The sequence below is a fragment of the Electrona antarctica genome (genome assembly GCF_951216825.1).
Source record: "Electrona antarctica genome assembly, chromosome: 13".
Lineage (NCBI taxonomy): Eukaryota > Metazoa > Chordata > Actinopteri > Myctophiformes > Myctophidae > Electrona > Electrona antarctica.
In genome coordinates, this window is record NC_136794.1 from 12,857,348 (window position 1) to 12,869,382 (window position 12,035).

General features: G+C 42.4%; 2 protein-coding genes across 3 annotated transcripts; both read left to right on the forward strand.

The window, feature by feature from the left end:
- The first annotated feature begins 234 nt into the window (after positions 1–234).
- Positions 235–12,019, forward strand: dbr1 (debranching RNA lariats 1). Of its 2 annotated transcripts, none has more exons than XM_079518556.1 (9): positions 235–324; positions 7,808–8,217; positions 8,302–8,426; positions 8,691–8,771; positions 9,048–9,133; positions 9,224–9,448; positions 9,631–9,708; positions 9,822–9,967; positions 10,810–12,019. In XM_079518556.1, the coding sequence occupies exons 2-9, from the start codon at positions 8,021–8,023 to the stop codon at positions 11,597–11,599; spliced, it is 1,728 nt and encodes a 575-aa protein (XP_079374682.1). In that variant the 5' UTR covers positions 235–324; positions 7,808–8,020; the 3' UTR covers positions 11,600–12,019. The 2 variants fall into 2 exon arrangements, with proteins under 2 accessions (XP_079374682.1, XP_079374681.1); XM_079518555.1 differs by having other exon boundaries at positions 290–450.
- Positions 4,468–5,346, forward strand: LOC306934841 (E3 ubiquitin-protein ligase RNF13-like; the record flags this gene model as incomplete). The annotated part of the gene is made up of 1 exon (XM_079517650.1): positions 4,468–5,346. The coding sequence occupies one exon, from the start codon at positions 4,468–4,470 to the stop codon at positions 5,344–5,346; it is 879 nt and encodes a 292-aa protein (XP_079373776.1).
- Positions 12,020–12,035: the final 16 nt, after the last annotated feature.

Genomic DNA, 12,035 nt, shown 5'->3' on the forward strand with positions numbered 1-12,035 from the left:
ATAACGTAAACTTCACTGCCGCGTATTGATCGATAGTGAATTGAATTCGTTAATGAAGTAATTGTTATTATACATGTGACGTAAGTCGGGACAATACATTTAACCGATTCGTCAGAAGCACTCTTGTATGAAATATAAATATTTTGTGCGCACCAATACATGAGCATTGAATATAGTATGCCGTTTGATGTGTTATAATAACATAGTAATAATATTGATGTGATTGTTGCAGTCCTCAGATAGTCATGGAATCTGCCGATAGCGGTACAAAATTATTTTACCCCCAAAAGGTGTTGCGCATGCGCCAGCGCTTAGGGACGCAAGGTGGGAAAATTGAGTGTTTTTGTTCTGCTGTTTAGGTCTAATTTGAAAATGATTCTGTGGAAAAGTTTGTAGAGTTACGTCAGGAAAGAACGGAGAAAGACACTCTTCGGTTATTAATCTAACTCCGTGAGTATATATCTCGGTAGCTGCTGCTGTTGCATGGACTCTGAGACTCGTTGTGCGTTAAGCTTCTACAGTCTATGGTTATCGCACGATATAAATTGTCCATTCACTGTAATGTATGATTTATATCGAGTAGGCCTAGTCGCGACGTGTTGCACAAACCATGTGCAACCCAGATTCGGCACAAACAAGGGACTAAATTAATTTCGCTCCTATGCCACAAAAATGTGGAACGCCCTACCAACTGTCATTAAGACATGTGAATTCCATGACTCTTTTTTTTTATGTGTTTTGTTCTCCAGATATCAATTAGTATTGATGTGCAATTGTGCACATGCAATGTACATTTTATCCCGTTTTTGTACACTACAGGAGTTTATGGGAAAGTGATCAGATACTATATTATCAGATTCTCCTCTTTATTGAGCAAATGCACAAAGGGAGACTTATCATGGCCTTGGCTTGTAGGGCTTCCGTACAACACATCCCGGGTCCACAATGAATAATTCTTCTTTTCCCTACATCACGCACTGAGCCGTTAATCCACTGACATTGTTCTGTTTCATGTCGGTGTAATGTGGGACACGCACGGAACACACTCGCAACATATGGTTGTGAGTGTTGAGACAGTTTAGACTGGACCATCCGCTCCGAGGCCGATGTGATCCAGCAGATCTTGGGTACCGCGAACATCAGCCAATGTTTGTGTTCACACAAACACACAAAGCTGGTAATAGGAAGCCTGAATTGTGACTGAATGTAGGGTGACGGCATTCTGCCTAATACAAGATAGGCAAAAAGTGGTGTCTGCACCATCTTGTATTGGCAGAATTGGCAACAGCAATCATTACAGGGGAGACGCACAAAGAAAAAATCTTTCACTTGGTTCTCGATCTTTATCATGGGATGTGTACAATTGTACCTTGTACATTGAACACTGATAGACTATCTTATTCTATTTTTTCCTGATCTAGACTGTCATAATACAGCAGTGCGTTCGCTTACTGTCACCTTTGTATGCTTTTTGTAGTGGTATTTTTTGTGTGTGTGATTAGTATTTTATTGGATTTTCTTTTTCAGACACAAACACAACACCCACAATACCAGTAACAGCAATACAGAACAAACAAACGAGGGAAAAAAAAGGGTTTGACACAAATCGACAGTCACATTACAAAAAGAAGAGGAGAAAAAAAAGAACCACAACTAGAAGGGGAGGGAGGCTGTGTTCTTCTCGATGGAGAAGAAGAGCGGGGGGGGGGGCAGGGCAGCCAGTAGTCTGTCATTACGTAGTATCACGTAGTATCATACAGAAGGAATCTGTCCCACTTGGAACTGATCTATCCTATTTTTCATAGAGAATGATACTCTTTTCATATGACGCTGTACTGTTTAGTAAGTTGTGCCATTCTGTGATTGATGGTACGTGGGCTGATTTCCATAATTGGACTAGCAGCCTCCTGCCCAGCATTATGGCTGTTTGGATCCATTCCACGTGTGTGGAAGGAGTTATATCTTTAAGAATAGAAGGATCTCCTAGTATAAATAAACGGATATCAAGAGGGATATCTTGACCAATGATTCTCTCAATGAAATCATGTATTTGTGTCCAAAAAGCTTGTACCCTGGGGCACTTCCATAAGACATGGGTCAACGTACCTTCGTTCGGGCACTTCCAGCATCCTGGATCATTTTCTATTAAAGATTTTAAACTGAATTAGCCTAGTGCGAATATTGCGTGACATGTGCTTTGAATTGCCTAGTATGTTGACCCATTCTTTTTCTGTAAAAGTAGTTTGCATGTCTTTTTCCCATACCATTTTCAGAGCACTAGTAGTACTAACTTTCTCCAGCAACATTGAGTAGTAGAGCGATGCTTCGTGACCCCTACCGTAGCTAGTAATAATAGAAGAGGGAGTCTTGGTGTTTTTTGTAGTGGTATTTTTCACATCCCATGTACAGAAGTTTTTTTTTCTTCCTTTTTTTCCCGTGTTGTCCTTTTTTCCAAGTGCTCCCGCCTCCCAGAATCCTAAGTCTTGTTCCTAACAAGACTTAGGATTCAGTCCCCTATTTCATCATTCTGCTCACAACAAGCCTAGACAAAGGTCATAGGTCAATTTATCTTGAAGGAGACAAAACTTGGTTGAAATGTTATTTACTGATTTTGCACAGTAACACTTTTTCATAGCATCAAGCTGACTTCTTTCTTTTGATCGGCTACTTTATCATGGAATGCCATGTCACCCATGTGTGCTCATCAGCTATGTGACAGACTCTCTCCAAAAATCCATACTATAATCCATACTAATACTGTGGAAAAGTAATTGTGATGATAAATGTGATTAACAATTGACACACAAGACACTAATGCAATCTGTATGTAATGTTAGATAGATTTGATTGATCCCTGTGGAGAAATCCAGGTGCCTTAGCAGCCCAGTAGTAAGCATGAAAAACAGGATAAGAGTAGAGAGATACAGCAAATTAACCCTAGCGTCCCTATTCTTGGGTGAAAATTCATTGAAAATAGCCGATCTACCAGCTCAAAATGCGTTACACCGAGTTTGTGGATAGGCCTACTCTGTTTTCTGCGAATATATTTCGGTAACACTTGCTGGAAAAAAGGAGGGGGCAACTGGGCAACTCCTGTTGACTAAATATATAGGGTTTAAGAGGTTAATTTAGATTAAAATGAGAATGCGCTCGGTGGAACACATCTGTCAGGTTGAGTGAAACTCCATATTTGTCTATGACGTCGGTCATCCACACCATTATCTATGATGTCTGACTCCATATTTGGCAGGGCTATTTGACAATCCGGTCCGGCTTCCATTGATTTACATTATGTCAACTTAAAAATATATCATACCTGTATGTGGAAAAACCCTTGGTCTCACTGGCAGTGTGCAAGAGAAAGTTTCCGCTGATAGGTTCAGTGATTTGCGAGATTAGCCCTAGACAGACAAACAAACAAACACACACACACTTAAGGGATGAAAAACATAACCAGCCTTTAGCCTGGTGGAGATACGTAGACTTAAAGTCTGATCTAATCTGTCTGCCTTTTGGTCCGACTGGGCTGGTGTACGGTATGTGTACTGTACTGTGTAATGTATAGTTGATCAAGCTGAGCTAGTGCGCTTGTAGATCTGCTATTTTTGTTCCAAATGGTTAAGAGAAAAATAGAAATTCATGAGCTCATACAGTAGCTCACATGCTGGAAGCTTCACAGCTTTACAACCATGACATCATTTGAGTTCCATGAAGCTCACATGCTTCAAAGGAACACTCAAACTCAGTGTTTTGAGTCATAATCTGAGCTTTGTGGGGTATCAAGAAATAAAACGTTAGGGGCGGAGATAAACAAATAAATAATAGCGATTGAAGTGTGTGTGTGTGTGTGTGTGTGTGGGGACAGGGCGCCCCCGAGGTGTCTATACTTGGCCCCCTCTTTTTCCCCCTCTCCACCATATCCCTTAGTGAAAATAGCAGATCTACAATCTACAAGTTTTGTGTTGTGACACATTATGTGCTTGTATTCTTGGTCTGCTATTTTGCCAATTTATAACATGCCCAGAACAGAGACGCTAGCCAGGATTCATGTGGTTGAGAAAGTATTTAAATCAAAGTTCACTCCATAGTTCATACTGGATATGCTCCTTCCTGAGGCAGCAGGCGGGACACGAACCTTTGTGTGATGGGTTACACCTGTAGCACTTCTCTGGGCCACTGTGGTGACGGAGACAAAGCCCCTATTAGCATGTCCACCAAAGGCTGCATTTTATGAGCTGCTAGACTGAAAAGATAAGCTGAGGGCCAACCCATTGATATGCAATAGGGCCGGTCATGTTAATTTGAGCTGCGCTCCACTACGATTCGCTGGGTTTCACATTAATTCGGAGGTGTGTCCCAAAGAAGGGGGTAAAATGTGTCCCTGCGCTCACTTTACTCACAAGTGTGTTGGCTATTGACTTTATAACACAGTAACAAGGCTCCTTGATGGAATTCAGGTTCTTAACGATGCCACTGTTGTCGACCATAGGGATCCAAATCATTTTAACTGTCCTCAACCTGCTGCCTGCTCAGGCAGACATCTCTGCTTACTCACTCGACAACAAAAGGATGGACTTTGAAGACCTTCCTCTGCATCTCGGCAATGACATCCAGCTCTACGACTACAATGGACTGAGGGGCCTCTTGGTAGTTGCGTGGCCAGAGAATCCCTGTGAGTCCATTAACTCACCACCACCACTACCACCACCTCAGAGAATGAGAGACACTGCCAGTTTTGCCATTACCCCCCTGCCCTTCATCATCCTCATCAACGGATCCGACTGCAACTTTTACAAAAAGGTCCTCAGTGCCGAAGAAGCAGGATACCAGGCGGCCATAATTCACAACGTGGACTCCAAAGACTTCATCCGATTGGACTCCAAAGATGTCAGGAAGCAGATAAATATTCCAACCCTGTTTGTGACCGAGGAGACCGCCATCTCCCTGAAGGAGGCCTATACGTATGACAAGGGGGCCCAAGTCGTCCTCTCCATCTACTCGCTCTTCTTCACCTATCTCATCATCGTTATGTTCACCATCATGCCTGTCTGCGTGATCATCTTCCCCTTCATCGCTGTACTCCTGATGAGCAACTGTGTGCTCAATAGACTCATGCTGAAGAGGCTCCCCGTCCACACGCACAAGGAAGGGGACACGCCGTACGACACGTGTGCAATCTGCCTGGAGGACTACGTGGAGGGAGAGAAGCTCAGGGTGCTGCCATGTCGCCATGCCTACCACACATGGTGTGTGGACCACTGGCTGACCACCATGAAGAAGACGTGTCCCGTTTGCATAAAGTGTGTGGAGGTTTGTGGAGGACCAAAAGCACCTTGTTTAGTTTAATCGTTTTATAGTTGTTGTTGTTGGGGTTTTTTAGGGGGGGGCTTTTCTTTTTTGCAGGAATTTGGCGTTGTTTTCTACGCCATGAATGTGAAAATATGTATTGTTATAACAAGATGGTTTTACAGGTTTTCATTTGATGTGGCATGTTGATGATGACTTTTCAAGACTAGTTGGCCACTTGGCCTGTGGCTTCATGCCTACAACAAACTGTGATCCTAAGGTCATTGCTGGCAATAACGTTTGGCAATAACATTTTTGGAATATCTAAACTTTACTTGAGTATTTACTTATTATTTGCATGCACATGCGTGTGTGCGTGGGTTGATAGAGGGAGAGAGAGACTTTCCAAAAGCAAAAATGTTCAGCTTGTATTTCAATTTTTAAGTTGTTTTGGTTTGATTTTATAAGTTGTACTTGACTGCAAAGCTTAATTAAAAAGTACACAGTGAAATGCAATGTTTCATTATTTGCTGTATATTCTTTTTCTTTTTTTATGTTTTTTTTTTGTGGCTTTCGCCTTTATTTTATATTTTTTATGGAGGGACAGACAGTAGGCTGACAGGAAATGGGGAGAGAGATGGGGGGGAAGACATGCAGTAAAGGCCGTCGGGATCGGGAGTTGAACCCGCGGCACTTCAAGTGTTATGAAGTGTTTCACAATTTCACAATTTAAACTAGAAAAAGTGCCCTTCTGGGCACAGGTCTCCACCAGGAGGATAGGATTGTGTGTGATGTTTGGCAAAATGTTTAGGAGTAATATAAACGTGTGTGTGTGTGTGTGTGTGTGTGTGTGTGTGTGTGTGTGTGTGTGTGTGTGTGTGTGTGTGTGTGTGTGTGTGTGTGTGTGTGTGTGTGTGTGTGTGTGTGTGTGTGTGTGTGTGTGTGTGTGTGTGTGTGTGTGTGTGTGTGTGTGTGTGTGTGTGTGTGCTACTCCTGAAAACTTTAGAAGCCAATCGTAGGCAATCAGGATGGATAATTATGAGAAATCAAACAAATCACATGACTATGGAGAGCATGTGTACCGATGTGCGTGAAATTTGGATAAAATCTGAAGGAGTAATATTAGAAAATGTGTTTTACATATGTCGGCCTCCTGGTGGCGCTATAAAGAGCAGATGTGAAAAATTCCAGGCAAAGGTTTTGCCTTGGCCTCTAGGGAGTGTGCATACATGGTTTTACACAGATCTGTGCAGTTATAGGTAAAACACAAATCGGCCAGTTATAGCGCCACCATGAGGCTGAGTTGAAAATATTCAAGTGGCATTTCTTCCTCGACCTAGTGGGAATGTGCGTGCAAAATTTCACGGAAATCACACCATGTGTTCATGATTTGCAGCATTTTGTTTGAAACGGAGCACTCCTGCGAACTTTGGAAGCCAATCTTAGCCAATCAGGATGGAGTCTGAAAAATCTGAAAGACCCGTTTCGTTGAATGGCTCTAGAGAGACTGTACCAATTTGCGTAATGTTTGGACAAAATCTGTAGGTGTACTGTCAAAACATTTGTTTTGCACAAAGCGGCCTCCTGGTGGCGCTATAACAGGCCAATGTGAAAACTTTGGGGCAGAGGTTCAGCTCTGGCATTCAGGGAGTGTGTGTGCAGAGTATGGCTGCGATCAAGCCAACGGTGCCAGAGATTAGCTGTTCACGGACGGACGGACGGACGGACGGACGGAGTGCAAAACATACTCTCTCCCCATGCCTTCGGCCTGGTGGAGACAATTACTTTTAAAATGCTAAATGACTAGAGAAGATATGCAACAGGGCCATCTGTGTTAATTTGCATTACTACACTATGTTGTCGGGTTTCACATTCAAACCACCAACTGTGATCCCATGAATGAGTTTCATGCAGAGCTTGAGGTGTTACTGTGTGCATACATGTTAATCACTTTCAAAACCGCTCTCAAAGGGCACCCACGGACGGCTGCAATTCGAAACTGGCCCTCGTAAAATCAGAATCCCCCACCCACCCCTTTTCCCCTCACTGTATGTTCCCCCTTTTTACATCCTTTATGGTGATTTCCTGTTTTTGGCTATATAGAAGTGTATATTTGTACGTCTCAAGTGTTATGATGAATTGAAAACGGTGGACCCTCTTCCTCTTGTAAACAAGTGTAATGCTTTATGGTGTCGTCCACTCAAAGTTAACAGTTTTTGTATTGAGTTGTGCTTGAAATGTACTGTAATTCTGCAAACTGTTAATAAATACTTCAATCAAGAAGCTCACATCTATGCAAGCTCAAATAATGCAGTTGCCTTGTGAGCTTGTTTATTTCCAACAATACACATACAGTCAGTTATAGCTTTTGATGTTTGCCGTTAGGTAGACGACAGTTGCACAAATTAAACGAACCAATTCCAATCACTCCTGTCATCGCTGGTACATTTCAGCTCAAAACAAATGCAGCATGCCATGCCTACTCTATTAAATGTTTCTCATTTGTTTGAATCCTTTACAGATAACCGCTTCATTAAGTTAAAGACCATCTATTCCAGAAACCCGGCAGGACACTTAACCGTATATTTGCATCTCTGGACGCTGACATCTCGAAGCCAAGCTCATAATTAAATACCAAAGATACCTAAATCAAAACAAGTAAAAGTAGCCCTGAACAGCGAGATATCTTCAGTTTCTGCATTTGCGCTGGGATCCATTGCTCTGTTGAACCACAATGAAGATTGCGGTAGAAGGCTGTTGCCACGGCGAGCTGGATAAGATCTATGAGACGATTGGCTTTTTGGAGAACAAGGAAGGGGTCAAGGTGGACCTGCTGCTGTGTTGTGGGGACTTCCAGGCAGTGAGAAATGAAGGAGACATGAAGTGCATGGCCGTGCCAGCCAAGTACAGAACGATGCAGACCTTCTACAAGTCAGTAATATGCTCACTCCAAAAGAAAAGCTTTAACCAAGAGTATTTAACCACTTGAACACCAGCATGTCTATTGTGTTGCAGGTACTACTCGGGAGAAAAGAAGGCTCCAGTCCTGACCATCTTTATTGGAGGGAATCATGAGGCTTCCAACCACATGCAGGAGCTGCCATACGGAGGCTGGGTAGCACCCAACATCTACTATCTAGGTATATGATTGGTCACTATCATGCAATTTTAGGATTAATTGTCACACAAATAATTGTGATTAATTAATTATTTAGAGTGACATATTTATTACACATGTCTTTTTGGAAAATGTACGAGCATTCTTCAACACAGAAACAATTATTTACAATTACCGGTATTTATCTATAATTGCGAACAGTCTATTATTATGTAATTATTGTAACATTATCCAAATGTGTATTCTGTAATTAATTCACTCACTTGAAATGCTCATCGACCCTCAGGTTATGCCGGTGTCATTCGTTACAAAGGGATTAGAATTGGTGGCTTGTCTGGAATCTTTAAATCACATGACTACAGGAAGGGTGAGTTCTTTAACCACCTTTGTGTCAATTCATCATCACTGTTACTGTACTATGTCTAAATGAGATGAACAGGCCTGGGCCGTGGCTCAGCGGTCCAGGCACCTTGGCTGGTAATCCAGTCTGGCAGTGTGCCGCGGGTTCGACTCCCGATCCCGACGGCCTTTACTGCATGTCTTCCCCCCATCTCTCTCCCCATTTCCTGTCAGCCTACTGTCTGTCCCTCCATAAAAAATATATAAAAAAAAAAATTAGATGAACAGTTATGTTATATTACAGGTCACCACGAGTTCCCCCCATACAGCCCAGACACTCTGAGAAGTGTTTACCACATCCGAAACATTGACGTCTTCAAATTAAATCAGGTAATGAAAATAACTATTACTCTGATATCAATCAGAAATGCTGCCCATTTGTTGTTCATAAAAAAAATAATCATTCATGTCTGGACTCAGATCCAGATGCCAATTGACATCTTCATGAGCCACGACTGGCCCAAGGGGATCTATAATTACGGAAGCACAGAGGAGCTGCTGCGTAAGAAGAAGTTTCTGCGTCAGGAGGTGGAGTCAAACTCACTGGGAAGTCCTCCTGCAGCGGAGCTCTTGGCTCACCTCCAGCCTAGCTACTGGTTCTCCGCACATCTCCACGTCAAATTTGCTGCCCTCATGGAGCACCCTGTGAGAGCGAGTTCCATTTACCTGTACTGTAGCTGGTGGTATCCGTAGATGTAACTGGGTGTAGTAATTGCTGAAATGTTTGCGCCATTATTAATTTCTGTCCCTCTGATAATTAAATTCAATGTTCATGTCCAGATATTTACAGTACTTATTTTATACATGGGTGTGTTTCTTCCCTGCAGCCTAAAGGTAATGCTGCCCCACGTACAACTAAGTTCCTGTCTCTGGATAAATGTTTGCCCTACAGAGAATTTTTACAGGTAAGACTTGCAGAGAGACATACTGTACATGTAGCAATTGACTATTGGTGGTGGTTTAGACTCAGATGTAGTTGTGTCATGTCTAAGTGAGGAATGGTATGCTTGTATTTCAGATTGTGGAGGTACCAGACAGACCAGACTCCTCTGAGGATTTGGAGTATGATCCAGAGTGGCTAGCAATTCTGAAGGCCACTAACAGCCTACAGAGGACCACCCCACATCCGTGGAACCCCCCACAGAACAACGGCCTGCATGAACGGTACACTACACATGCACATACACTACGGCTGTCAATGAAAGAATTATATAAAATCATTTTAATATATGATTGTGAAAAAGGTGTGGGCCTGGCCTAGCATGCCGAACAGGTGGAGTCACACATCATCACTGGATTGAAAATAGAATGTATGTCAAGTTGAAATGAGCAAACAAACAACAAGCTTGTGATAATGATCACAGTGAGTTCACAACGCAACAAGGACATAAAGGGTGGTTTGCACTCCGAGCAATCTAAAAAGCCCTTATTGGAAATACATGAGGTTTTGGTTAGTACATGGTTTGATTATTTCCCGTTTCATGTGAAGGAAAATATACTCGTTGGTTTCAGTTCTCACTCGAAGGAAAGTGAAAAAAGAGTGAGAATGAAAATGAAATAAAGAGTATAGGGCCTGGGAACTCTCACACAAGATAATACAAATGATATTCAAATATATATTCAAATGGTTCAAGTAACCTATGTTTTTAGAAGGAATAATCAAACGTCATTTTGGCCCAATTTGATAGCCTAAGGCACACTGCTCACTGTCAGACAAATTCAATTTGACCATCACATTCTTTCTGTGGTTGTTTCAAACACACCTGTTTTATTCAATTACATTTTCAGTTCAATTCATTATCGTGCCACTGTCAACTGCCAAATCACAAGTTGTCCTGTGCTTGTTGCACGGAAAAAACATTGGCCTTAGCCTAGGGGTGTTTACTTTTACATACTACTGTAAATGTGTACAGGTTAACGGATTGAATTAAAATAATCATTCAAATGCCTAATTCAGCCACACATACTCAAATACTCATGTGGTTTGCATGATGTATTAACTTCAGGTGGGACTTCACCGCTTCAGAAGCTGCCATGATGGACGTGGTAGAGGAGATGAATGGGGATTTAGTCATTCCAGACAACTTTAGCAGGACTGTACCAGTTTATGACCCAGCCAAGCCACGGTCTGATGCATGCCCAAACTACAGCACCAACCCACAGACGACAGAGCTCTGTGCTACGTTGGGCCTCACAGACATTTATGCCCAGATTGGACAGGGAGGTGCTCATGGGAGCGCCAGAGGGGAGGGAGAGGATGAGGACGATGACCAATCCAGTACAGGAAGTGCGGATGAGCCAAGCGAGTATCCAACCGACACGTCGGCATCAGGATTGTCAAGTTCATATAATCCTGATGAGATCACTATAGAAGAGGAGTGGGAGGAAGAAGAGAAAGGAGAGGCTAAGGAAGAGAAAGGAGAGGCTAAGGAATTAGCTGAAATTGGTTCCGATTCAAAGGGCGATGGGAGCTTTGACAGCGCCTCCAGAGAGATCCATACCCCAGGCCGCATGGTTTTGCCAAAACCTAAATGTGACACATCACCGCCCGAGCTGTCCTCCTTTCCGATGGATCTGCCTCCTGGCTCCCACTCTACTCCATCTGTGACCCGCACTCAGCCCTCAACAGAAAGCGAGGGACTCTCGGATAGCGGAGAAGGGGAGGCCCCCATAGTGCGAATCCCCAAACGTAGCAGTGATGAAGGATGCACTGGACCTACTGGCATAACCCCGAGGATCAAACGCAGGAACCAGGTCATCTACACAGCTGCAGAGGATGAGGAGAGTGAAGATTAGTGGCCAGGGTGAGATTATGCAAATTTATATTAAATTTAATTATGTCAATATACATAATTGTGTGATGTAAAGCATAGAATTAGTTTGTGTACAGTCATGCAATCCAAGAATACTGGCATACAGCCTATAATTCTGTGAAATTACCCGTTAGATTCAGTATCCAAATTGAAAGAGTTTAGCTTCTCTCTTGGACTCAGCTGTTAGAAAACTGCTTAGTTATTGCAACAAAGTTGTGTATTTAGATTATACTGATTTTCATGTTTATAAATATGATTTTATTATAACCTAACCCCAAAAGTGATTGTTTTAGCAACAGGATTTGTAGTCCTGTTTGAAATGTATTTTTATATACCATGTGCAGTGATAAAACATCTGTTTGACTTCTCTGGAAAAATAAAATCTATTTTCAACTTAAAATAAATCGTTCACCCTCTAA

Bases quoted from the DNA above. Each gene is read 5' to 3' on its own strand.
- dbr1 (XM_079518556.1), top strand. From the start codon at position 8,021: ATGAAGATTGCGGTAGAAGGCTGTTGCCACGGCGAGCTGGATAAGATC. The intron at 8,427-8,690 runs GTATATGATTGG...ATCGACCCTCAG, and splicing joins ACCCAACATCTACTATCTAG to GTTATGCCGGTGTCATTCGT. The intron at 8,772-9,047 runs GTGAGTTCTTTA...GTTATATTACAG, and splicing joins ATCACATGACTACAGGAAGG to GTCACCACGAGTTCCCCCCA.